The sequence below is a fragment of the Cebus imitator genome, unplaced genomic scaffold, assembly GCF_001604975.1.
Source record: "Cebus imitator isolate Cc_AM_T3 unplaced genomic scaffold, Cebus_imitator-1.0 Scaffold36, whole genome shotgun sequence".
Lineage (NCBI taxonomy): Eukaryota > Metazoa > Chordata > Mammalia > Primates > Cebidae > Cebus > Cebus imitator.
Window position 1 is genome coordinate 2,512,664 of NW_016107351.1, and position 23,631 is coordinate 2,536,294.

Below are 23,631 nucleotides of genomic sequence, written 5' to 3' on the forward strand. Positions count from 1 at the left end.
GTGCTAGTAAACCAGGTTTGGGCTAGTAAACCAGGGCCGTGCTCGTAGCCAGGGCCGTGCCCCCCGACCCTTGTGCTGAGGGCACAGTAGCAAAGTGAGCTGTAAAAGTAGCATTTGGGTTTAAAGTGCTGCTTGGTTTTATGATCTGTTTCATGAGTTCTAGTCCATGCAGACACCTTTCACAAGAACCAACAGCCTCTTCCAGGCCTGGCAATGCCCAGCACCCCCAGAGCACTGCTGGAGCTCCCTACATAAGTGGGTCCCATGTCCCGGCCTCACCTTCTGCCTCTCCCTGTCACTGACACACCTTCCTTACCTTTCTTTAAGCCGGCCACTTCTCATGTTCTAAGGCTCAGGTCAGACATCTCCTCTGGCCTCCCTCGGTCCTTGTGGCTTCTTGTCTGCATGGCGGAACCTGCAAGAGCACCTGGTTCCCTTGTCCAGGGTCCTGCCCCCTGCCAGGTGGGTGCCTTCACCCCCGGAAATATTTTGTTCATCATTAGCCACTGTGCTTCTGCTGACTTAACTCTAATGAACTGAGTCATACGAGAGACAGCCTTGGCTAACTCTAGGAGAGAGACGGGAAGACAGGAAGGGTTCCAATTCTGTTAACAAGGAGGAGGGAAAGCTGGAGAAACCAGTAATAGCTGGGCATAAAGTGGGTGTTCTTCCTGGTGCTCAAAGGGCAATCTAATAAGGCCGGATCCAGACACATGTACTCACTGCACCTTCCAAAATAAACACCAATTAGAAAGGAACATATGTGAAGCACTAGGAATGTGCTGCAGCATGCCACCAAAAGCTGTCTGTGTGTGTACATGTGTTTAGGTGTGTGTATATGTGTATATATGTCTGCATGTATGTGAGTATATGGGACTATGTGTGTATATAGGTGAGTGTGTATATATGCAAGTGTGTATATATGTTTAGGTGTGCATATACGTGTATATGTGGGTATCTGCATAGGTGTGAGTATGTAGGACCATATGTGTATATAGATGAGTATGTGTGTATATGTTTAGGTATGTGTATACGTGTATGTATATATGTACGTATGTATGTCAGTATATAGGACTATGTGCATATATAGGTGAGTGTGTATATATGCATGTGTGCATATATGTTTAGGTGTGTGCATACGTGTATATGTGCGTATCTGCATATATGTGAGAATACAGGACTATGTGTATATATAGTGTGTATGTGTGTGTATGTTTAGGTGTATGTATATGTGTATATATGTGTATATGTACATGTGTGTGTGTGTATATGTGTATATATGTATATATGTATGTATGTGAGTATATAGGACTATGTATATATAGGTGTATATATGTAAATATGTGAGTATATAGGACTGTGTGTACATAGGTGTGTATAGGTGTGTGTATATATGTATAGGTGTGTGTATACAAGTATATATGTGTACATGTACATATGTTAGTATATAGGACTATGTGTATATAGGTCAGTGTATATGTTTGCATATATGTGTGTATACATGTATATGTCTGCATGTATGTGAGTAGGACCATGTATGTATACAGGTGAGGGTGTATATGTGTATATGTTTAGGTATGTGCATACATGCACATATGTGTATATGTACACATGTATGTGTGTATATGTCCATGTTTCTGTGTGCATGTGTATCTGCACATGTGTGCATGTTTATATATGTATGGGGCAAGCATATACATATGTGTATGTATACAGGAGCGTGTGGGTGTGTGCGCATGTATACATGTACATGTCTATATGTGCATGTGTGCACGTCTGTGTATGTTTATGTGCATGTACATATGCATGTATATGTGTGTGGGTGTCTATCGTGCCTATGTGTTTCTCTGTGTATATGACTGTACACACATGTGCATGTGTGTATATGTATGGGCAAGTATGTGTATATAGATGAGTATAGTGTGTGTGTGTGTATGGCATCGATGCATGTCTATATGCATATATGCCTATGTGCATACATGCATGTACATGTAGGTGAGCATATGTGTGCATGTGTGTATGCTGTATATGTGCACGTCTATATGTACAATGCTTATATACGTGTGTGAGTAGACCTGCTCCTCCAGTACTCGACTGTGCTGTGCATCCTCGTGCTTCCTCCAGACCTGGCCTCCGTGTGCACGTGCCACCCCTCCCCTCTGGAGTGACCCCTCCATGCTCCTCCTCCAGCCGCTCCTCCCCTCATGTACTGGATCCTGGTCCCTTCGCCTCCTCCTAAGGGCCACCCTCAGCAGCTCTCCCTCCCTCCCACATAGTGTTTTCTCCCTGTCTGCCAGGTTATTCCCATTAGCACAAACACATGCTCTCATAATGTCCACGTAAAGAAAACAAAGCTCTCTCGGGAGCCACACATGGCATCGCCCACCGGCTCTTGAACAGTTTAGAATCACAGGAGAACCCGCCACCCTGCACTGAAACTGCTTTTGTTAAGTCCAGCCACGGCCCTGTGTCCACAAATGCAACAGTCCATCCTTGGTCCTCATCGTGTGAGCCACTCAGCAGCAGAGCCATCAGCTACTCCCCTACCTCTAGAAGGCTCTCCTGATGCTTTTCCCGACTTCCTGATGCCACAAGTGCCTGGTTTCCCTCCAGCTCCCTGGCAACGTCTCTGGTCTGGTCTGTCAATGCCTCTCCTCTTCCCAGCCTCTGCACACACCACCGAGAGCAGACCTCGGCTGGCCTCTCCCCTCCAGCTACACGAACCACACAGGGGCTCGTCACCACCCCTTGGCTTCAGCCACTGTCTAATCCAGGATGCCACTGATCGCCTTCTTATACATTCTTATGGGAGCAGAGCCAGGTTTGTCCACGTGTGTGCTGCTGTATGCTCTGTCACCCTTCCTAATTTACAGGAGATGCTGAACAAACATCTCTGATGGGACCTCATACTCCACACTGCCTGAGCAGAGCTCTCCTGTTCTATACCGCAAGACCTCCATCCCGCACCCAGCCTCATGGTCCACCCGGCTTGGGAGACGGCCACTCTGTTCCACCCAGGTCAGAAATGCTGGCATTGCCTTTCCCTCCTTTTGCTTACATCCTACAGGTAAGCCCGGGTGAATCACTCTTCTTTCACAACGTAGCCCAGATGCAAACATTTGCCTCTCCCACAACTACCGCCCTAGTCCAAGCACTACCACCACCTGCCATGGCCTCCTGCTCTGCCCTCCAGCCGGAGGGCCCCACACCAGCACCGCCCTCCACCCATAGGGCCCCTACACTGCTGAGGAGGAGTCTGTTTACTCTGCTCATTAGCCAAGCCAGCAGGTGTCAGCTGCGCGCCTACCGTGGGCCGGGCGCTATTCTAGAGTGCACGCCACTTTCCTGCTGGGTCACAGGGTCACCCTCAGTTTCACATTTTGAGAACCTTGCCAGGCTATTTTCTGAAGCAGCTGTATCACTTTACATTCCCACCAGCAGTGTGCAAGGATTCCAATCTCTCCACATCCTCACCAGCACTTGTTATCACCTCTCTGTTTCACTGCTGCCACCTCAGCGGCATGAGGTGGCACCTCACCATAGCCTCTACTTGCGTTTCCCTGATAACCGACAATGTCTTTTTCTTGTCTTATCCCACTGTCTAGAACTTCCAGTACTTAACGCTGAATAACAGTGGTAAGAATCTATATCCTTGCCTTGCTTCCAGTCTTAAGGGGGAAACATTCAATCTTTTACCAGTAAGTAAAAGGGCAGCTGTGGGTTTCTACGGATGTTTGTTTTTAATCAAATTGAAGCTCTTCTCTATTCCTAGTTTACCGCGAGGTTTTGCTTTTTTGTTTTACTCTCATGAATGTTTTGTTGAAAGAGTTTTCTGCATCAGTTGGTAGGATCCTATAACTTTTCTTTAGTCTGTTGGTATGAAGTACGTAATTAAGTTTTAAACGTTGGGCTAGACGTCTATAACTGTAAAAAATCCCACTAGGTCACAGAGTATAATTCTTTTTCTAAATTGCTAGAACTGACTTGCTAATATTGTTTTTAGGATTTACGCATCTAAGTTTGTGGCAGATATTAATCTGCAGTTTTTATTTGCTTTTTGAACAGTATGTCTGGTTTTGACATTTGGATAATGATGGCCTCATAAAATGAACTGAAATGTGCTCCCCAAACGTCTATCTTCTGGAAGACATTGTGCCAAACTGGTGTTCTTTTGAAACGTCTGGCAATATTCTCCAGTGCAACCATGTATGCTTGGAGATTTATTTTTCAGACCATTTTAAGTGACAAAGTCAATTTCTTTCATGATTATAGGACTATTTGGATTATCTTCTGAACAGATAATATTCAAAATAGTCAATTGGTTGAATTTTGGTAGTTGGGGGTTTTAGAGGAATTGGTCCATTTCTTCTAAGTCGTTGAATTTAAGAGCATAAAGTTGTTTATTATTCTTTAAATGGCTGCAGGATCCGTAGAGATTTTTCCATCTCCCTCTTGATTTCTCTTTCTATTTTGTTGGTATTGCTAGGAATTTATCCATTTCATTGATTTTTTTCTGAGAATCAGCTTTTGATATTTCTCCATTGTTTTTCTGTTTTCTATTTCAATGATTTCTGCTCTTTATCATTTCCTTTCTTCGAATTGCTTTGAGTTTTACTCTTCCACTTTCTTGAGGTAGGAATTTATATTAATAATTTGATCTCTTTCCTCTTCTAACGTAAGCTTAGTGCTATAAATTTTGCTTTCAACACTGGTTTAGCTGCATCTTGTAAACACAGATACACTGCATATTCCTTTTCATCTAATTCTATGCATTTTTTTAAATTTCCCTTGAGGCTTCTGACCCATTATTCAGAAATACGTTGTTTAGTTTTCTCTTCACAGATTTTTCTCTTGTGTTTATTGACTTGTAGTTGATTCTCCTGTGGTTAAAGACCATATTCTGTGTATCTTAAAACTTGCTGCGGTTTATCTGATGACCAGGATATGACCTATGTTGATGAATGTTCCGTGGGCACTGATGTATTCTAGTATATATTGGCTCTCGTTGGATGGAGAATCCTGTAAATACCACCGTGATACTTAGGGCTGACATTTCAACATAGATGATCACTTCATCTTCAAGAAAAGATGGCCTAACTTCTTCTTTTCTGATCTCTACGACTCTGTTTCCTGCCCTTGTCTTCTGCATAGACTGGCTTATTGTGCGATGCCGGAGAGGAATGGTGGGAATGAGCACCTCTTCTGTGTTTCTCACAGCGGTGTTCTGTCCATGAAAGCACTGGCTTCCCCCTTGCCCCTTTCCTCTCATGAGGCTCCACGTTCAGCCAGAAGCTCCACTGCCCTGTGCCACTAGGATCCTTGATGAAAGACATCTGGTCAAGACCTCACTCCCTCCTGCCTCACTGTTGGGGCAGGGGGAGCCCCTCAGCCCCAGTGGTAGGTGCAGAGGTCTTCCTGCGACAGCAAGCAGGTCCAGGCAGATGGGTCCTGCTGGGATCGCAGTGCCCCGTTCTGCATCCCATGGTGCTGGCCATCATCTGTGGTCCAGATTATCAAGCGATTTCAGATAATACTTTAAAATAGACGAAATTAGGGAAAAAAAAGACGGTTAAATTCTAAGAATTAATTTTGGGAAAACTCCCAGTTTTATGACAAATGCAAATAGTATATTGTATTCATGAATTAGGGATAATAAATTTTTCCTTGTTGCTTCTCATATTTCATACAAATCAATTAAAGATCCAATATATTTAATGGATCACAGATACATCTAAAGACAACTAAAGGTAGTTTATTCAAACATGTATTTATTTATCAAGCCAAATCTATAAATATATCCTGAGCGTCCATTTAACATGAGGTATTCTTGGCAGGTTTACGTAACAGATGTATCGTAAGCTGACAACCTCAGAAGAGAGGCTACAAGACAACGCGTCCTAACGTCAAGGCTGCGGTGCAGGAGATTGCCACGTTAGGTTGGCCGAAGAAGATTTCAGGCTCAGCGAAGTGTTTGCGAAGAAAGGAGAATTTTAGTTGCGCGCTGGAGTTACCCGTGCTAATGATACGCTTTGCTTTGTCTGTGAATTTCATTCAAGATTATCGGCTGTAAGGGCTCTTAAATTTGCTATGCGGAGAAATCACTTTTCTTTTTACTGAAGCCTCCAAATTCTAGGACTGAGAGTTGTGAAAGGTGCCAACAGAGAAGACCTTCATCTTCCCATGCAAACCTCAGAAAGGGACGGCGCATGGGCACAGAGAAGCAGCGAACGGCTTGGCGGCCACGTTCAGCTCAGCTGCATAGACTGAAGATGGACGAAATGGCACAAATGTCCCACCAACTGTGAAACATCACACAAACCAAAGGCTGACGCCTGCCACGTACACTGGGCCGGGCTGGACATCTCATGCTACCTGTTCCCTCCGGGGCTGCCCTCCCAGCACCCACTGGCAGGTGCAGACCTCACCTCCCATGGTCCCATTCTCCTCAGCGCGGCTTTAGGGGGTGGTCGTTCTGTGGATTCCAACTAAAGGGGTTTCTACTGCATGTTTTTGGATGAACTCCCCTTCTCCTATATGCAGTGGAAATGGCAGCATTTCTGCTAAATTAAAAATGCACTTCTCTTCGGTTGTTGTGGTGGTGGAGAGGGAGAGAGAGAGAGAGAGAGAGAGAGAGAGAGAGAGTGGGTGTGTGTGTGAGAGAGAGAATGAATATTGTGCTTCAATTACATTAGACATTTCTTAACATCAGGGAGCAGATATTCTAATGTTTCGAAAACCTTCACAAGTATGGGTTCTTACAGCTTACTATAAATAAAGTGTAAGGTACACAAAGATGACTTTGGCCAACTTTTATTGAAAAGGGGAAGTGAAATTGTTCAGACTGCATGCAGAGAAGGGAAGTGAGAAGGTGGCCCCCGTGCCAAAGCCTGGAGTGGTGCGGGTTGAAAGGCACAGGTTACCTTAAGACCTGCCATCAGGACAGCCACTGTCTCACCTGCGTGCCTGAAGCCAGGTGTCCTGCAATGACCCTACACCACTGCCCTCCCCAGAAAGCAGTCAGGGTGTGACTTTTTTCTTCTAAATAGAGTTACTGAAGTATCTGGGGAAATTAAAGGCAGCTAGTGTAGTCATTTAGAGCGCAGAGAAATAAAAGCTTCAGGGTGGGGGTGTCAGTGAGTCCCCAGTGCAGCGGCCGGCGCCCCCTACTTCCCATCGAGCAAGGCCCTCTGGCCAGCACTTCCTGCCACAGACACGCAGTAATGGGCTGCTTCTCTTCATTCTTAAACATGAGAAACAATAAAATCATTGCACACCTCCAATATGAGAGAGAAGAATCAAAATTAACCAAAGGAAAAAAATTATGTTGGAGGAAACAGAAATAACTTAGGAAAGACGAAAGCATCTCTTTAAAACCTAAAAATTAATATTTGAAAATTCATAAAGTAATGAAATAACAGACATCAGCTCATGTCCCTACTGCCTACAAACGATAAACTATGAAATGACAGGAGAAGGCACTTATGAAAATCACTGCTTGAAAGACAAACACAGGCGAACTGGGCTCCTGTGGAATCGGCACTGTGGATCCTTCCTCTGAACCACAAACACCATGATGACGGTAGAGGAGATTTGCAAGCTCACACACACAGATTCCAATCGGGAAACAGTGACCAAGAAGTACACCTGTTGACAGGTAAGCTACTCAAAAACGAATTGATGGTATTCAGCAATCACTACCATCCCAGCCTTCAGCATGAGAATGCACTTTGCTGCAGAATTCCATGCCAGCCATGCCGTGTGCCCTTCTATAGGACCAGCAGAGGAACGAGAGATTTCAGAACATGAGTACCTTGGTTCTGTGAAATACGCATTTCATATTGTTTGCAGAAGCCTGAGGATTCTGAACATTAGTCATTTTGGGCAGCATTATAATATTTGATAGAAGATTTAGTTACGGGGATCAGTGCATGGGGGCTAATGTGTCATCTATTAGTTCAAATGTGGGTTTCCACAGTGGAGGGCAGTGAAGTCACTGCAGCCTCGGGGATGCCGTGGACCCAAGCAAGCTTCTCGTTGTGGCAGTGAGTGTCTGTGTGATGGGTTTTTGTGCTTTGGGAGTATACGGCCAGAGGTGGCAGGACTGGACCACACAATCGTGTTCAGAGACACCATACACAAACACGATTTACTCAGAAGCATCTTGAGAAAGGGCCTGCAGAGCACAGGGGGGTGGTAGAGAAGTGAATCATGCTCGTGACTGATGGGCTGAACTCTTTTTTTTTTTTTTTTTTTTTTAAAGAGATGGGGTCTTGCTCTGTTGCCCAGGCTGAAGTGTAGTGGCACAATCCCAGCTCACTGCAGCCTCCAGCTCTGAGCTTAACTGACCCTTGAACCGTGGTCTCCAGAGTAGCTGGGATGACATGTGTGCGCCACCACAGCTGGCTGATTTTTGTATTTTTTGTAGAGACGGGGTTTCGCTATGCTGCCCAGGGTGGTCTCGAATTCCTGGACTCAAGCCATCTGCCCACCTTGGCCTTCAAAAGTGCTGGGATTACAGGCATGAGCCAGCGCACTGGCCAGGGCTGAACTTTAATATGAGACTCTTCTGACACGCAGCCACAGGCAAGTTCTTGTGCTGATACACAGAAGTTATTCTCAGGCTATTTCCGTGGCTCCCACCAAGAACTTGCCTATGCTCCAGCCCTAAACCAAACAAAGATGGCTACATGCAGAACAAGACTGACTGGGGCAGTTGAGCCCGTGCCATCCCTGCAGAAGGAGAGACACCACCGTCTTTACCGCCAGCACAACTTGCCACTGGCCTCCTGTTAGAAAGAGGAGAAGCTTGCCTAGATTGGACACTGGGCTTTACCGCTGTCTTCAATGACGGTGAGCTGTAACTGCTCTTGAAAAATATCCACAAGAAGAATAACCGATGGACAAGACTTAATGAACTCCACTTCCAAGAGCATGTTTCTTTAAGACTTCACCTTCCTTTCTAGTTTACAGGCTGAGGATTTAGTATCCAAGATAAGAGTTGTTACAAAAACACTTGAATTCTCTCTTTTGTTCTGTCTCTCCAACTCAGTCAATACATATACTGTGTATGACGACTACACATATTCCTCTAGTGGCGTTCATCTGGATGCAGGTGGCAGGCTTACCAAGCACATCGACTCATCCACCCAAGTACTAACAGTGCTACCGTGTGAAGAGTGACACTTGCCCAAAAGTCCATGCCTACACTATCGATAATAGATGCGGTGAGAATGAGGACATCACCCAGGCAATGTGGCTGATGGTCCCCATCGGACAACCTCATAGCCACCCCAAGTCCATTGCCTTTAGGCGCCCCCAACTATAGCTGGGGTCACGTGACCCGGCTGTGGCCAAGACGATCTAAAGCAAAGTCTGCCTGTTGCAGTCGTCCCTTGATACCCACAGGGCACTGCTTCCCAGACCCCCGCGGGTACGCAAATCTGCCAGTGCACAGATGTCAAATGGTGTGCTGCTTGCGTATAACCTACACACAGACTTTGGTGCAGTTCAAATCATCTCTGGATGACTTATAACATCTAGTACAAAGCGAATGCTATGAAAATAGTTGTTATCCTGTATTGTTTAGGGAATCACAATGAGAAGTGTCCATGTTCAGTACAGTGCAGTTTTTTTTTCCTGAATGTCTTGGGGCCACGGTTAGTTGACTCCAAGGATGTGGAGGTGGCAGATACAGAGGGCGGGCTCTGCTGTCCTTTTGGAAGAGACAAGTGTGGCCAGCACTGCCCCTTCCCCGCTTACTCCTGACACCCAGGCAGATGAAACGTCTGCAGATGGGTGGGCATATCGCAACCATGTGGATAAAGCCAACCGGCTAAGGATGCCTGGTCCCTGGGGGCACTGCCGAAAAGTCAATCATTTGCCTCAGAGACCTTATTAGTGAAAAAGACAAGCTGCTATTTGTTGAAAACCCAGTAGTGAGATTTTTCATTCCTTCCAATGCTGAAGGTCTCAGGCTGCCATGCATCCTTCCTTAGGGTGCTGCTTGAGGATTTGCTCTAGTAGAACAAAGGCGAAAATCGAGAGGGGAGAAGAAGTGGGGTCTAGACGCAGGGATGGGTCCCGGGGAGTTACAAAGGGGAGCCAGCTGATGCTGGGGAGCAGGACACAGGCGCCATCGGCTGAGTAAGGTGGGAGGAGGCGGGAGAGCTCGGAAGACCCAAGGCGAGAAGCCGTCTTCTGCACTCTGCTGCTCGCTTTGCGAATCCATCAGTGGAGGACGTGGGAACGATGCATAATTCAAGAAGAAAAGAGGAAACGTCCAGGAAAAGCCAACAAGCAAAAACAGTTATAAAAACGGAAATAACAGTGCTCTATCTAGCCACTGAGCGAGGACTATTTACACGGCCATCATCAGGTAACCAGGTTTAATGCTTGTCATCCTACAGAATCAATCTACACTCAAGCTCCGAGGAGGTAATCGTGGTCAGAGAATGAAAGACAACCGCAAAACGTACAGACAACAGAAGCTGTAAAAGAAAAAAAGGGAGAAGAAAGTACAAGGAAGCGACAGCCTTAAAAATGAAAGAGATTAGCTACTACTGAGGACACTAAAAACGAAAGCGGAAGGATAGTACTTAAAACTGCAAAGGTAACAAAGTTTAGAGAAACCTAAGAGAGTGAGTAAGAGGGAAAGCAGGGTGTCCTGAGCGACACTGCCTCTTCGATCTAGAATTTTCTTTTACAATTCACAACTGAAAACCACAACCTCGAATTTAAACTATCATGTAATATGCTTCTTCGCTAACAGACTCCCACATCATTCCTCCTTTCCTTAAACCGGACTTATTAACAGCAGCTCTGTGCTAAGAGAAAGCCCACAGAGAAGCCAACATCGATGAATCAAGAAGCGTCGTATCAGCACGTCCTCTGCAGAGAAGGAGCCGCCCTCTAGAGGAACTGGAAACGGAAACAGGGATTCTCAGCAGAGAAGGTGTGGGGCTGTCCACTCTTTTATTTATCATAAACCTTCTGTACGATTTGACTGTTCAAACCATGGCATATACTAATTTGGTAAAAATAAAAATACTTATTTATAAAAGAAGATTGAAACCAGAGAGACTTAAATTTTATTCTTAATTTTTAAATTACAAAGAAATATGACACAATGAAAAACATAAGGACGACTGAGTGACACGTAAGCCGTTTTCTGGCTCTGATGGTCGGAAGTGTGTTCAGCACTGCCTCTGTGCTTGGAGGAAGTCGTCCTCTGCTCTACCTACGGCGCTCCTCAGAGAGAAGCACACAATAAGGAAACCTCCTGGCGCCAGGACAAGCACTGTGCCGCCAAGAGCATGAAAGCTGATCATCACCTCTTAAAATTTACGTCACTCATATCTGTGTTAGCGTTTATTATTTGGAGGCTTTCTGGTCCCAATAACCATTTCCTTGCATTATATTTAATCGATTCTTTATTTTTTAAACACTGGAACAGATCATTCGCCTGTCAATTTCTTTCTGCTCGTGTCATACAATAAAAATGATTAAAACGTATTGTAAATTTACAAAGAATTTGGCTAGCTGTAAAGAGGCAATGAATATTTGAAAAGAAAAACTCTGAAAGGCTACACAGGACTCCTGTTTCTGTAGCAGATAGTAACACGGCTAAAATGAACATTAAGATATTAGCTAGGAGCTAATTTTATCATTTTAATTTCCACTGTTTACGTAAGAAACCAAGTGAACAATAGCCAATAATAGTAAGTGTAATAAAAACACACAAGACTGACTTATATTGTAATTAAAGAAAAGGAAGATGAAAATCAGAGCTAATTAAAGACATATGGCCCCACATTGCCTTGCCATCTATTCGCCATCTCAGTTAACATGTTTTTTCATCTGGTCTCTTTCATGAGGAATGAGTCAATCAAACATTTTTTTCTTTCCTAAAAAAGATGCATGGGATTTTTTTCTGTTACACTTAATGAAATGAACAGTGTCTTAGGCTGATTAATCCCTGGCAACATACAAGGAGCACACAGCACTGCCGGAACACATGCTGAAAGTGCTGGAAAGCAAACATCTGATATTATGCATGAGCTGGAGGCGCGGGCCTTCTGCGGAAAGGGGAGCGGGTCCATATTTAACATGTTTTAATTAACTAAGGCTGATGTATTGGTCTTTCTCTTAACCACTCTACAGCCCATAAATCTGGTGCAGAACTCAGGCAGGATTCTTTGGCATTTTTATTTACATATTATAAATGTAAAAACCCGCCTTTTTCTGCAATATTTATTACTTGATGCGAGGAAAAGTAAATTACCTCTCAATGCGTTCAGTTTTTTAATGCTCATTAGATAACCTATCCCATGGGTAAGCCAAGATGAAATGCCTAAAAGCAAGGGAAACATCTGATGATACAAACCTCGATCTTTCTTCCCCCTCTCTTATTATGCAACACAAAACAAACACACTTGTTGCATGCGGATCCATTTTCACGGATCAAGCACATTAATCAGTCACTCTTTTGCAGTGTTCCACATAAAGACTTAATATGAAATATTAAACTGTAGACATGCTAATGTTAAAGTCTACCTAACAGAATTTCAAATTTTGTTGCTGACTGTTTCAGCATTTTTCTGATGAAATGTGAAAAGCATAACAATACATCAAAATTGAATATACCCAAAAAGGCTCAAGGAAACATACTCAAGACCATTTCTGTTCCGAAATGGAGAATTTCCTACACCGCAACCAGTCAGAACTCATAACCCCCTTGAGGCTGCAGAATATTTCATTTCGACACTCTTGCGCAGGCCACAAGATGGAGGCCTCTTAATTGAAACTGCCTCTTTAATTTGTCCTCAGAATCCACTGTTTAATTCAAACATCAAATATTAATTAAAACAACCAAGCAGAATGTCTCTTGATTATCAGGGCAGTGCACAGGCTCTCCGCTTCCTTAAGTGGGCACGACCATCGGCAGCTGCTTTCAATCATTTTAGCTTAGTGGTTGCTGGGGATTTTTTAAACACACAATAGAAAAAGAAACTGGGGCAGTAACAAAGGTGGTGGTGGAGCTGAAGACTGTGGGTCCATTTCTCCTAAAATAAATGTGTCTGCTTTATTTTCACATTTATCTTGGAGGCAGTGACTGTTGAGGCACAAATCGACCCTATTAATGCTATCAATTAATATTTGGATTAAAAATGACATGGAGTAAAACAAGATGTAAAAATAAGCCCGTAAATGTGAACCGGGCCAGGCGCAGTGGCTCAAGCCTGTAATCCCAGAACTTTGTAGCTGAGGTGCATGCACTGCGTGAGCCCAGGAGTTTGAGACCAGCCTGAGAAACATGGCGAAACCCCACCTCTACAAAAACTACAAAAATTAGCTTCGCGTGGTTGGCATGGCGTGCACCTGTAGTCTCAGCTACTTGGGAGGCTGAGAAGGGGAGATCGCTTGAGCCCAGGTGACAGACGTTGCAGTGACCTGAGATGGCACCACAGCACTCCAGCCTGGGCAACAGAACAAGATGATGGTGGTTTTTTTTTTGAGACAGAGTCTCACTCTGTCTCCAGGCTGGAGTGCAGTAGCAGAATCTCGTCTTACTGCAACCTCTGCCTCCCGGGTTCAAGTGATTCTTCTGCCTCAGCCTTCCTAGTAGCTACCACTACAGGTGTGCGCCACGACGCCCAGTTAATTTTTATATTTTTAGTAGAGTCGGGGCTTCACCATGTTGGCCGGGATGGTCTCAATCTCTTGACCTTGTGATCTGCCTGGCTCGGCCTCCCACAGTGCTGAGATTACAGGCGTGAGCCACCGCGCCCGGCCAAGATTATGTTTCAAAAATAAAAGTGTGCTCAGTGCCTCCCTAGCTCTATACCATCGAATATGCCATCTTGCCCTCAGCATTCTGAGCCCTGCTCCGTTCAGAGAATGTGCAACACCTCCCAACCTCCCCACTCCCACAGAAAACAAAACAAACCCAGCCCCGCTCTGCCGGCACCAGAGTGCTCACCTCCAGCTCCTGCTCCCGCTGTAGGGCGAACTGCTTGAAGGACTTGACGATCAAGCCAGCGTTGGAGCAGTCGTACACGAAGATTGACGGGCTGCCCATCCATGTCTGCAGGTCATATATGGACAGAGGGATATACTGCGTGTAGTTCTGGAAAACACACAAAGTGCGCGTGTTACATGTGCATCCCAGGAATGCGGGCTGCGGATGAGTACTGCGCGTTACACACACACTGAGCCCGGCTGCTGGAGAGACGCTGAGTTATCCTCTACACAAGACTATAAAAAACAGCAAACTGGCCAGGCACGGTGGCTCATGCAACCTATACTGCAACCAGTCAGAACTCATGACCCCCTTGAGACTGCAGAATATTTCATTCTGACACTCTTGTCCAGACTCTGGGTGGCTGAGGTGGGGGGATTGCCTGAGGTTAGGAGTTCGAGACCAGCCTGGCCAACATGGTGAAGCCCTGGCTCTACTAAAAACACAAAACTAGCTGAACGTAGTGAATGGTGCCTGTAAAACCAGCCACTTGGGAGGCTGAGGCAGGAGAAGCGCTTGAACCCAGGAGGCGGAGCTTGCAGTGAGCCAAGTTCACGTCACTGCACTCCAGGCGGGGCGACAGAGCAAGACTCAGTCTCAAAACAAAAACAACAACAAAAACAGAAACAGCAAACTGAACTCTCCACATCTCCTCAGATGCTGCTTTACTCCAGCAGCGCCCACACCACGTGGCTGCCAAAGTCATCCGTGGCTCCAGGCTCCTCTGCAGCTGCTGCCTGGTTCAGCCACTGGCTGACTCCTTAGCCACCGCAGGACTTCCCTCCACGTATCCCACAGCTATTCACACCGCATCTCCATTCATCCTTCTACTGTCACGTCTCTGCGCTTACACAACATAACACGCACCTCATTTACAAGGGAGGGGAGCAATGGAGAGTTGGCCAGCTCCTCCAGCTTGCATGCCACTGTCCCTTTAATTTCAGAGACGCCCGTAAGCACTCTGTCATGGAGATGACTTTCGAAAAGTACTTAGGGCACAAGTGGGTTTGGCTGTGTGAACGCACTTCAATCACAGAACAGTAACCTACTAACACTAATGTGCTGGGTAGAATACTTTTCCGAACACACTGTTCTGTTCAGCACCTGAACATTCTAGGATTCTGGTAAATGCAGAGAAGAGTGTTCTCATCTCACTTGAAAAACACAATCCGCACTCAAAGCTCACATTTTTAAGGAAATCTTCTCCACAGAACACCTTCATTATCTAACTTTCCTTGGACATCAATAGTGTAAGTGGTGAAGCTGTGGCAGAAATCAAATTCCCAGAAATTGACAGAAATCAAACTCACAGTAAAAGTGAGTTTGTTTCTTAGCAGCTGAGCCACACACACACTGCCGCTGGTACTGCCTACAGGGTTGTTTATAACTCAACAGGAAAAAGGACACAGGGCCAGAAGACCAAGCAAAGCCTGGGGAAATCTGGCATGCAGGCAGCCCGCAGAAGCTTTGGCCGTGCACAGCAAAGAAGCAGAGGTAAGCTACATCTCAGCCGTGATGACACAGTGAGCCAACAGCGCAGGTGTGTTCGGGGTGTGTGGAGACACGGCCGTCATGGGCGGGACCCCACCCACCTGTGCTCTGCCGTTCTTATGCTGTTGAACTGTCCGCGTTTGGTGGACTGTTGATAATCACTGCGCTATGTAACAGAACACCTGGAAATTCTCTCTGTAAATAAACCCACTGAAGAATTCTAGAGATGTCAAGTCTCGCCTAATGAATCCCGAAAGTCAGTGTGAGCCTAATCAAAATACCTTCTGGGTTTTTCCATTAATGGAATCTGACAAGATGATTATAAAGTTAGTACAGAAAAAAAAAGCACAAGAGTTAAAAAAAATAATAAAGAATAATGAATAGGAACTCACACTGCCAGATACTAAAGATACTATAAATCCATGGTAATTACAGGATGGTATTACTGAGGGAGACAAACAAATCAACAGAAAGGAGAGAGCCCAGAAATAGACCCACATACGTAACTCTAATGAGGACAGCATTTTAAATCTGCAAAGAAGGAATTAGCAATTCAATAAGTGATGGTGGAAACTCTAACCAACCATTGATATTGCCATCTGAGATCACACACACACACACACACACACACACACACACACACACAGAGTGGACTGAAAACCTAAATGTAAAAGCACAAAAACATTTCATTTATTTTGGCATATGAAAGGCCTTAATTAAGCAAGTCAACAAAACCTAGTAAGTCTTAAGGCCGACTGATACAGTAAGATAAAAAATATGTAATTCTGATAAAGACACATACCAATGACTAGCCATTTTAGAAGAAAGGAGGTACACAGTACATGACAGAGAATTTTTTAGACGTGTATATATAAACTGCTGCTGCAGATCGACAAGGGGCAAAACGACAACAAACAGGCAAAAGATACAAACAGCAATTCACAGAAGAAACATGAATCATCAATCATCATGAGTTTCATGCTTTTGATTAGAAATGCAAATTACAATGAGAATCAAGCTACCTACCTATTGATCCATCCATCCATCCATCCATCTATCCATCCACCCAGCCATTCATCCATCCATTCTGTTTTCATCCAGCAAACTGGAAAGCAAGATAAAATGTGAATAATACCCCACTGTTGAAGGACACAGGGCACTTATTCATCAATGGTGAGAATGTAAATTAATGAAGCTTTTATGGAAGGCAATTGAGAAGTGCTTATAAAAAATTTAAATGCACATTCCTTCTGACTACTTCTAGATGGTCATCCTATAGAAATACTGGCATTTGTACATGACATGTTTTGACTGGCAAAAAGCTGCAAATTATCTAAATGCAGTGTGGTAGAGACTGCTAGTCTACTCGAGATTAGAGAGAGAATATGATTCTCTCTTCTAAAACACTTGTAGCTGAGCACACTGCCCAGTTTCCTTTCCAGTGAAGTCTGTCCTGCAGTCAAATTCTGGCCAGCATGACATGGCCAGAAGTGCAATGTCCACGTTCTCAGAGCATGACGTGGTCAGAGGTGCTATGTCCACATTCTCAAAGCGTGACGTGGTCAGGGGTGCAGTGTCCACATTCTCAGTGCATGATGTGGTCAGAGGTGCAGTGTCCACGTTCTCGGTGCGTGGCATGGTCAGAGGTGCGGTGTCCACGTTCTCAGTGCATGATGTGGTCAGAGGTGCAGTGTCCATGTTCTCGGTGCATGACGTGGTCAGAGGTGCTGTGTCCACATTCTCAAAGCGTGACGTGGTCAGGGGTGCAGTGTCCACATTCTCAGTGCATGATGTGGTCAGAGGTGCAGTGTCCACGTTCTCGGTGTGTGATGTGGTCAGCGGTGCAGTGTCCACGTTCTCGGTGTGTGATGTGGTCAGCGGTGCAGTGTCCACGTTCTCAGTGTGTGACATGGTCAGAATTAATGGTCAAGTGCAGCATCTGCTGTGGCACCTTCGCTGTATTCACACAATTATGTGTGAATTCTCAGTGTGTGGCATGGTCAGAGGTGCAGTGTCCACATTCTCAGTGCATGATGTGGTCACATAATTGTGTGAATACAGTGAAGGTGCCACGGGATGCTGCACTTGACCACACTTTCTCCTGGAGCCAGAGCTTGCAGGCTGCGCTCACAGGTCTCCAGAGGTGGGGGAAGCGTGCTCCTCTCCTTCTCCACCCACTTCCCTGCTGCTGCCAGGGGAAAGAAGGGCCCAAAGAAGCCCTTTAATTGGGCAGGGTTACCCCCACACTGACAGGAGAAAGGATGTTGGCAGCAGCCTGGGAAATGGGCTCATCTTTTTCCCCCAAGAACGCTGTGTGCTGTTTATTTACCTCCCATAATGTTCTGGGTGTACAGCATCTGAGTATAGCTTGCCTAGCCCTGACCCTACGGCCACCTCACAACGTCCTCTGCGCCACCATCAGTGAAACGGGGGCTGCTGACATCTTTACTCCCTTCTAGGTACAAGTCCCAAGGGCCCCAGGGCTGCAAAGTGGCATGAAATGAAAGAGATTTTAACACACCGTGTTCTCAGGTCTTGCTTTTTGAGCTGAAATCTATTTTCCACATTTGTCAAAATCAAAATCTCTGTTTTAAATGTCTGAGGTGCGAAGTTCAGAAAGATGATCCATCCTGACCCTGAGGTGCTGCTGCACTGGGACAGCGTCGGCAGTCTCTCCCTCCATGCCCCGTGATCTGCTGGCGGCCAGCGCCGGGCTACAGGCAGGGTCCTCGCGGCCCAGTCCTGCTGGGGCCGGACGTCTTCACCTCCCAGCAGCATCCAGGAGGCAGCAGGGCACAGGGCCATGGATGCGGATGGCTCCAGCTGCTCTCAGCTTAGGGATTTTTGTTCTGAGAGGGGCTTTCATTACGGAACAGTTTTCGCGGCCCACGCCTGCCCTGGGAAGCCTGTTGGATGCGGGCCTCTGCGGTGGCTTCTCCGTGAGTGGCGTCTGTCCCCCTCAGCACCAGGGCCATTGGTGGCCGGACTGCTCCTTGTGGGGCTGTCCAGTGCAAACATAATCTTATTCAGCACTAGCTACCCACTCCCACACCTAGATGTGACAATCACCAGGCTGCTAGACATTGCAAATATCCCCATGTCCCCTAGGGGGGAAAAGTCTCCCTGGCTGAGAACCACTGCCTTGGAGGAGAGGCAATTTCCTTTCAAACATTAGCTATATACATTACAGTTAGTGAGACTGCAACAATTTGGAAGTTTGTATCCCTTAGGGAATATAAAACCAACTCTATTAAGCCACAGTGTGGAAAATGACCTTTGAGAGTGAATCCTGATGAGAACATGGGATGTAGACCTCATTTTCCATCTCAGAGGTCCCGGGTCGTTTGTCAGGCTCCAGGCCGGAATTACGGCCCTACAAACCAGCAAAGGGTAGCCTGCAGCCTCACAGACCCAGCGCTGCAGGGACAGAAACAACGTCCACGCGACAGTCGCTGGCCCGTGGAATATTCCTCTGTCATCCAGCTGCACCAACCCACACCAGCTGAGAACTGAAAAGCCCGCTGGGCACCCTGCAGGCTACCTGGAACGCCCAAGAGCTGGGGCCAATGGTTTTCCTTTCTACTCAACCCAAAACTAAAAGTACAGAGAATTCCTAATCAAAGCACCTCTTCTTTCTCTCAAAGAAACACATTCAAGGCCATGTTTTCATTTCAAACAAAGAAATAGAAATGGGTTTTAGATAATTTATTCATTACAGTCCACTTCATCTGTCAGGTGAAGAGTCGGCCTGCTTCACCAGTCTGTCGCCGCAGCCTGACGGCCACCAAGGCAGCCATGGCCGGGAGAGCCCAGCCCACCAAAGCCTGCAGGCCAAGGCCGTCTTCCGCCGAGGGCAGCCTGGCAGCCATAGCCTGCCGCGCGCGTAATCCAAGGAGCTTCTCGCCCTTCCATGTCTCAGGGATTTCTGGTGGAAAGGCTGAGACTGGGTTTTGGCTTGAGTGAAATGTGAGAGTTTTATCCCTTTAGATGAGAGACAGGACAAAACGCAAAATCCCTCACACACCAGACAAACGAGAACAAAGAGGAGAACGGCATGTCCCGGGGAGGCAGGGACAGGACACGCGGGAAACCATCTGGCTTCAGGAAGCTTGCATCCCGGCGGGCACCGTGGGCAGAACAAGGCGGTGCCACCACCCCACGCTCCACCTGCAAAGGCAAGTACGAGCATGGTGTGGGCAGCCTCCCTTCCCACTGCCCCCCCTCAGGTCCGGGCGCAGAACCTGACACCGCACGGGGAGAACAGGACGGCACACTGGGAAGGTGCAGACAGTCACCCTCTGGAAGGGGCAGGTGGGGTGTCCCGACCCCAAGCCACCGGAGGCTGACCACGTAGATGTGATCGGCCTGGAAACTCCTGGCATCACCGCTGTTGGGATGGCACAACTGTGCAAGTGTCTCTGTGGACAGCTGGGATACACACAAAGACTGCCATCAGCAGAAGGACATGACCTCCAGGTGGCCTGATCCAAGGCTGATTGGGTCATTTCATTAACCTGCAGAGATACCATCGTATTTTATACAGCCTGGGGTAGTTAGCACCTACGAATCACATCAACGTAAAGAAAAGTGCCAACGATGCCAGGCAGTAAACGTGAGGAAGGGGGGCCATGTCTCCTCTCTCCTGGCCCTTCCATCCTGGCACCCATGGCCCTCACCTCTCAGGACACAGCCTGGCTTCTCACTTAGCAGGAGGCAGGCTCCAAGGGGAACCAACTCTCAGGTCCAGCCCCGACCCCCACCACATTTGTATGCATCTATCCTTCCCTCCCACGTCTCAGAGCAGTGTGCCTGGGCTTGCCAAGTCAAACGCTGTGTCTCTGTCCTGAATTAATCTTCTCACACCTTCCCATTTCCCATCCTTTACTCCAGATTTATACTTTCTTCAGCAACCCCCTTCTTCTATCTACAAACGTAAGTTACCTCTTGCAGAAACAAAACACCCCTCCTTAGCTTTGTTCTTTCTTCAAGTTTCCCCCAACAGACAGCCTCCTCTAATCACCTGCTCTGTTTTTATTGCAAAAATCACATTACAGAGAAAACCAGAAAAAACAATGTTATTCATCACCGAACTTCTGGAAAGATGGGTCCATTCCAGCCCCTAATCCCTGCTGCTTAACCATTAAAATCTAGTTCCATACCTACACGTAGATGTGCAAATCAACATGCATGTGTGTGTATGGCTTACTACACATAAATGCACGACCTAGCTATGTTCACAGAGAGGGCCTAGGCGTAGTAACACTAGTGCCCCGTAGTAACGAGCACACAGAGAGGCCACATCTTGGTTTCTAAATACCACTCACAAAGAAACCAAAGATCCTTGGAGAAATGGTTGATCCAGGGCTGTGGCAGAGAAAATACTGGGAGGCGTCAGTGGTCAAAGTTGGAATAATCTCAGTGACAGAATAAATAATGGATTATAACCCAAAGAGTAAAATAAATATTAGTGGGTCCATATGGATATAAACAAACAACCAAGTAAATAAACAACGAGAGAAGCAACAATTCTTTCATACGGAAGAACTGCAATTACTAAAGATGGAGGGAAGCAGGGAGGTCCAGCACCATTAGAACACCAGGGTAGTAATTACACGTGAATGTTAGAATCAGGGCATGGAAGTTTAAGGAGAAACAGAATATCTGCACACTCTCCAGGCATCTCCTTCAAATGCCTATGAATTACAAAGAAAGAAAATAACAACTTCACACTAGAGAAACACGCAAGGCTCCACTTCAGTCAAGTGATCAAGGCTGGTGTCTGCAGCAATGAGAATCACACACACCGCGCACCCCCAGATCTGATGCGCTGGGAATACCCCATCTGCATTATTCTTCCCAAAATTTTGATCCTCAGTCTAATCATGAGGAGACACCAGACAAATCCACAGTGAGGGACATCCTGCAAAACACCTGAGCAGCATCTTACGGTGTCACGGTCACAAAAGAAGGTGTAGCCAAGGAGCCATCCCACACTGGAAGGACAGAGGAAAGACGGTGCATGTGGAGTGAGGGCCCAGGCTGGCACACAAGACACACAAAGGATGGCAGCTGCTGGCACCAAGGAGGCAGTGTGTGGCTGGCAGTTCTGTAACAGCACATGTTTCCTACATCTGCTCGCTGGACAGAGGTCATGCAGATGTTGATCCACTGGGTAGCTGGGTGAAGGACACACAGGAACTCTCTGTACTGCCTCTGTAACTCTCGAGGACATTTACAATTATTTCAAATTTTAAAAAATGCAAATCTAGTTTTGATCCTAAATGCTCTCCAGAAACGACTGAACACACAGTCAAATCTTCAAATACTGCATCCAAGGGTCTCTTCCGTTCCTGTCCCCGCTTCACTTCTATGTGTCCCTTCCCCTCAGACAGACACTGCCCTCCCCAGGTCTCCGGCTGCCTCAGCTAGGTCTGCCAAGCTTCCCTCCTTGGGACCCCTCCCTACCTCCACCCCTTAAAAACTGAGCATCAGGGGCCTGTCCTGTTCTTATTCCACATCTTCTCCCTGGGCTTAAGTACTACCTGAACACTGAAGTCCCAGAAGTCTTCAGCTGCAGCTACCTCTACAGAGAGCTGGTTATTTTCACGGGACTGCCCGTGACATCTAAAATTAAAAAATTTAAGAACGGAAAAATAAAACTCATCATTTCTTCTTCCCAACTTGATGATGATCATGACGATGACAGCGCTTTGCAACATGCCAAGAACATGCCACATTCTTTAAACGAATGACTTCACTATCTATCGCAGCTCCATCACTATGCGCATTTTAACGAGGACCCAAGGATCAGAAAGCTTCAGCACATCGCTCAGAGCCACCGAGATCACCAGTGTCAGAGGAGCCCACACTCAGGTCTGCTTGCCTCCAGGGTTTGGGCCGGGAATCAGGACGCCTTTCTACCTCTCCATATTCCCAATTCCCACGGATGCACGTCCACGGATAATAAAATCCCATGAGTCCTTGCCACCAGCTCTCTTTCTCCTTCAGCCCACGTCCGACTGCTTGTCGCCTCCAGCTGATCCTGGTCCAGCCGTGCGTTTGCTCTGCGACAGACCAGCCACTGTGCTGAGCAGCGTGACAGAGCGGAGCACGACATCCTCATCATCCCAGGAGCTCACGGGCGAGCTGGGGGACAGGGTCGTTGCAGTAAGACAAAGACACACACAGGGAGGTCGCAGTAAGCCAAGGACACGCACAGGGAGGCGTGCGCTGTCACCACGCCCGAGGTCTACAAGTGGCCTGCCCTGAGTGAGGAAGGCGGCAGAGGATGGGAGTGGCACCTGGGCAGGAGCCAGCGCGGCATGAGGCTGCGGGCCAGGGCGCTCAAGGCCTCTTCCAACTCTCGGATTCTACGAGAATACCGCTATTCCTCATTTAATTCTTATTATTCTCCTATGAGTTCGCATGTTCCTTGAACTTTCTGAACAGATGGGGTAGTCTCTTCTTCCAGGAACCTTCACACATTTACCCACCTGATGCTGCACACACAAGACCGCCGTCTCGTTCTAACTGGTGACGCACTTAACTGGCCCTCTGTCAGCAGGTCCCACAATGCATCTCAGAGAGCATTTCTGTCCCTGAGGCTGTGAGATCCCGGGTCGTGGAGACCCAGTTTCTTCACTCCTGCTGGAGGGGCTCCGAAAGGAGACGGCAGGAGCACAGACAGACACATCTATGCCACAGTTTGGTTTTAATTTAGGAACACAATGAGTACAAGAGTCAGGACTTCCGTAACAATTTCTAGAAGAGTGATTCTCAAGCTGTGAGAACAAAAATTTAGAGATTCTCCACCAAACAGGACAAAAACTACCATAAAATACTAGTGCTGTTAGAAAAGGCTAAACGTGGAGCCAAAGGCAGGCCCTAGCCATTTAAACGCATGCGGACAGCGCATGATGGCACTTACTGTTTCCAATCAGAGCTCTGCATCTCACAGAAAAGACCGCTATCTTCTGTCGTATTTACACACTCTGTAAGGCTGAAAACTCTGTGATTCATTTTGGAAATCATGATTGCTAATGCCAATTAAAAAAAAGGTAAAATTTGCTTAAAAACACAAATTTTGAATGTTTAAAGAACATTCCATAAACTTTAAAATGGTT

General features: G+C 46.5%; 1 protein-coding gene across 1 annotated transcript in view; it reads right to left on the reverse strand.

The window, feature by feature from the left end:
• RPTOR (regulatory associated protein of MTOR complex 1) overlaps positions 1–23,631 on the reverse strand; it is a 405,759-nt gene that overhangs the window by 209,365 nt on the left and 172,763 nt on the right. Inside the window, exon 5 of the mRNA XM_037737259.1 lies at positions 13,979–14,125. Within this exon, the coding sequence (XP_037593187.1) occupies positions 13,979–14,125 (147 nt within the window). The remainder of the gene's footprint in view (positions 1–13,978; positions 14,126–23,631) is intronic.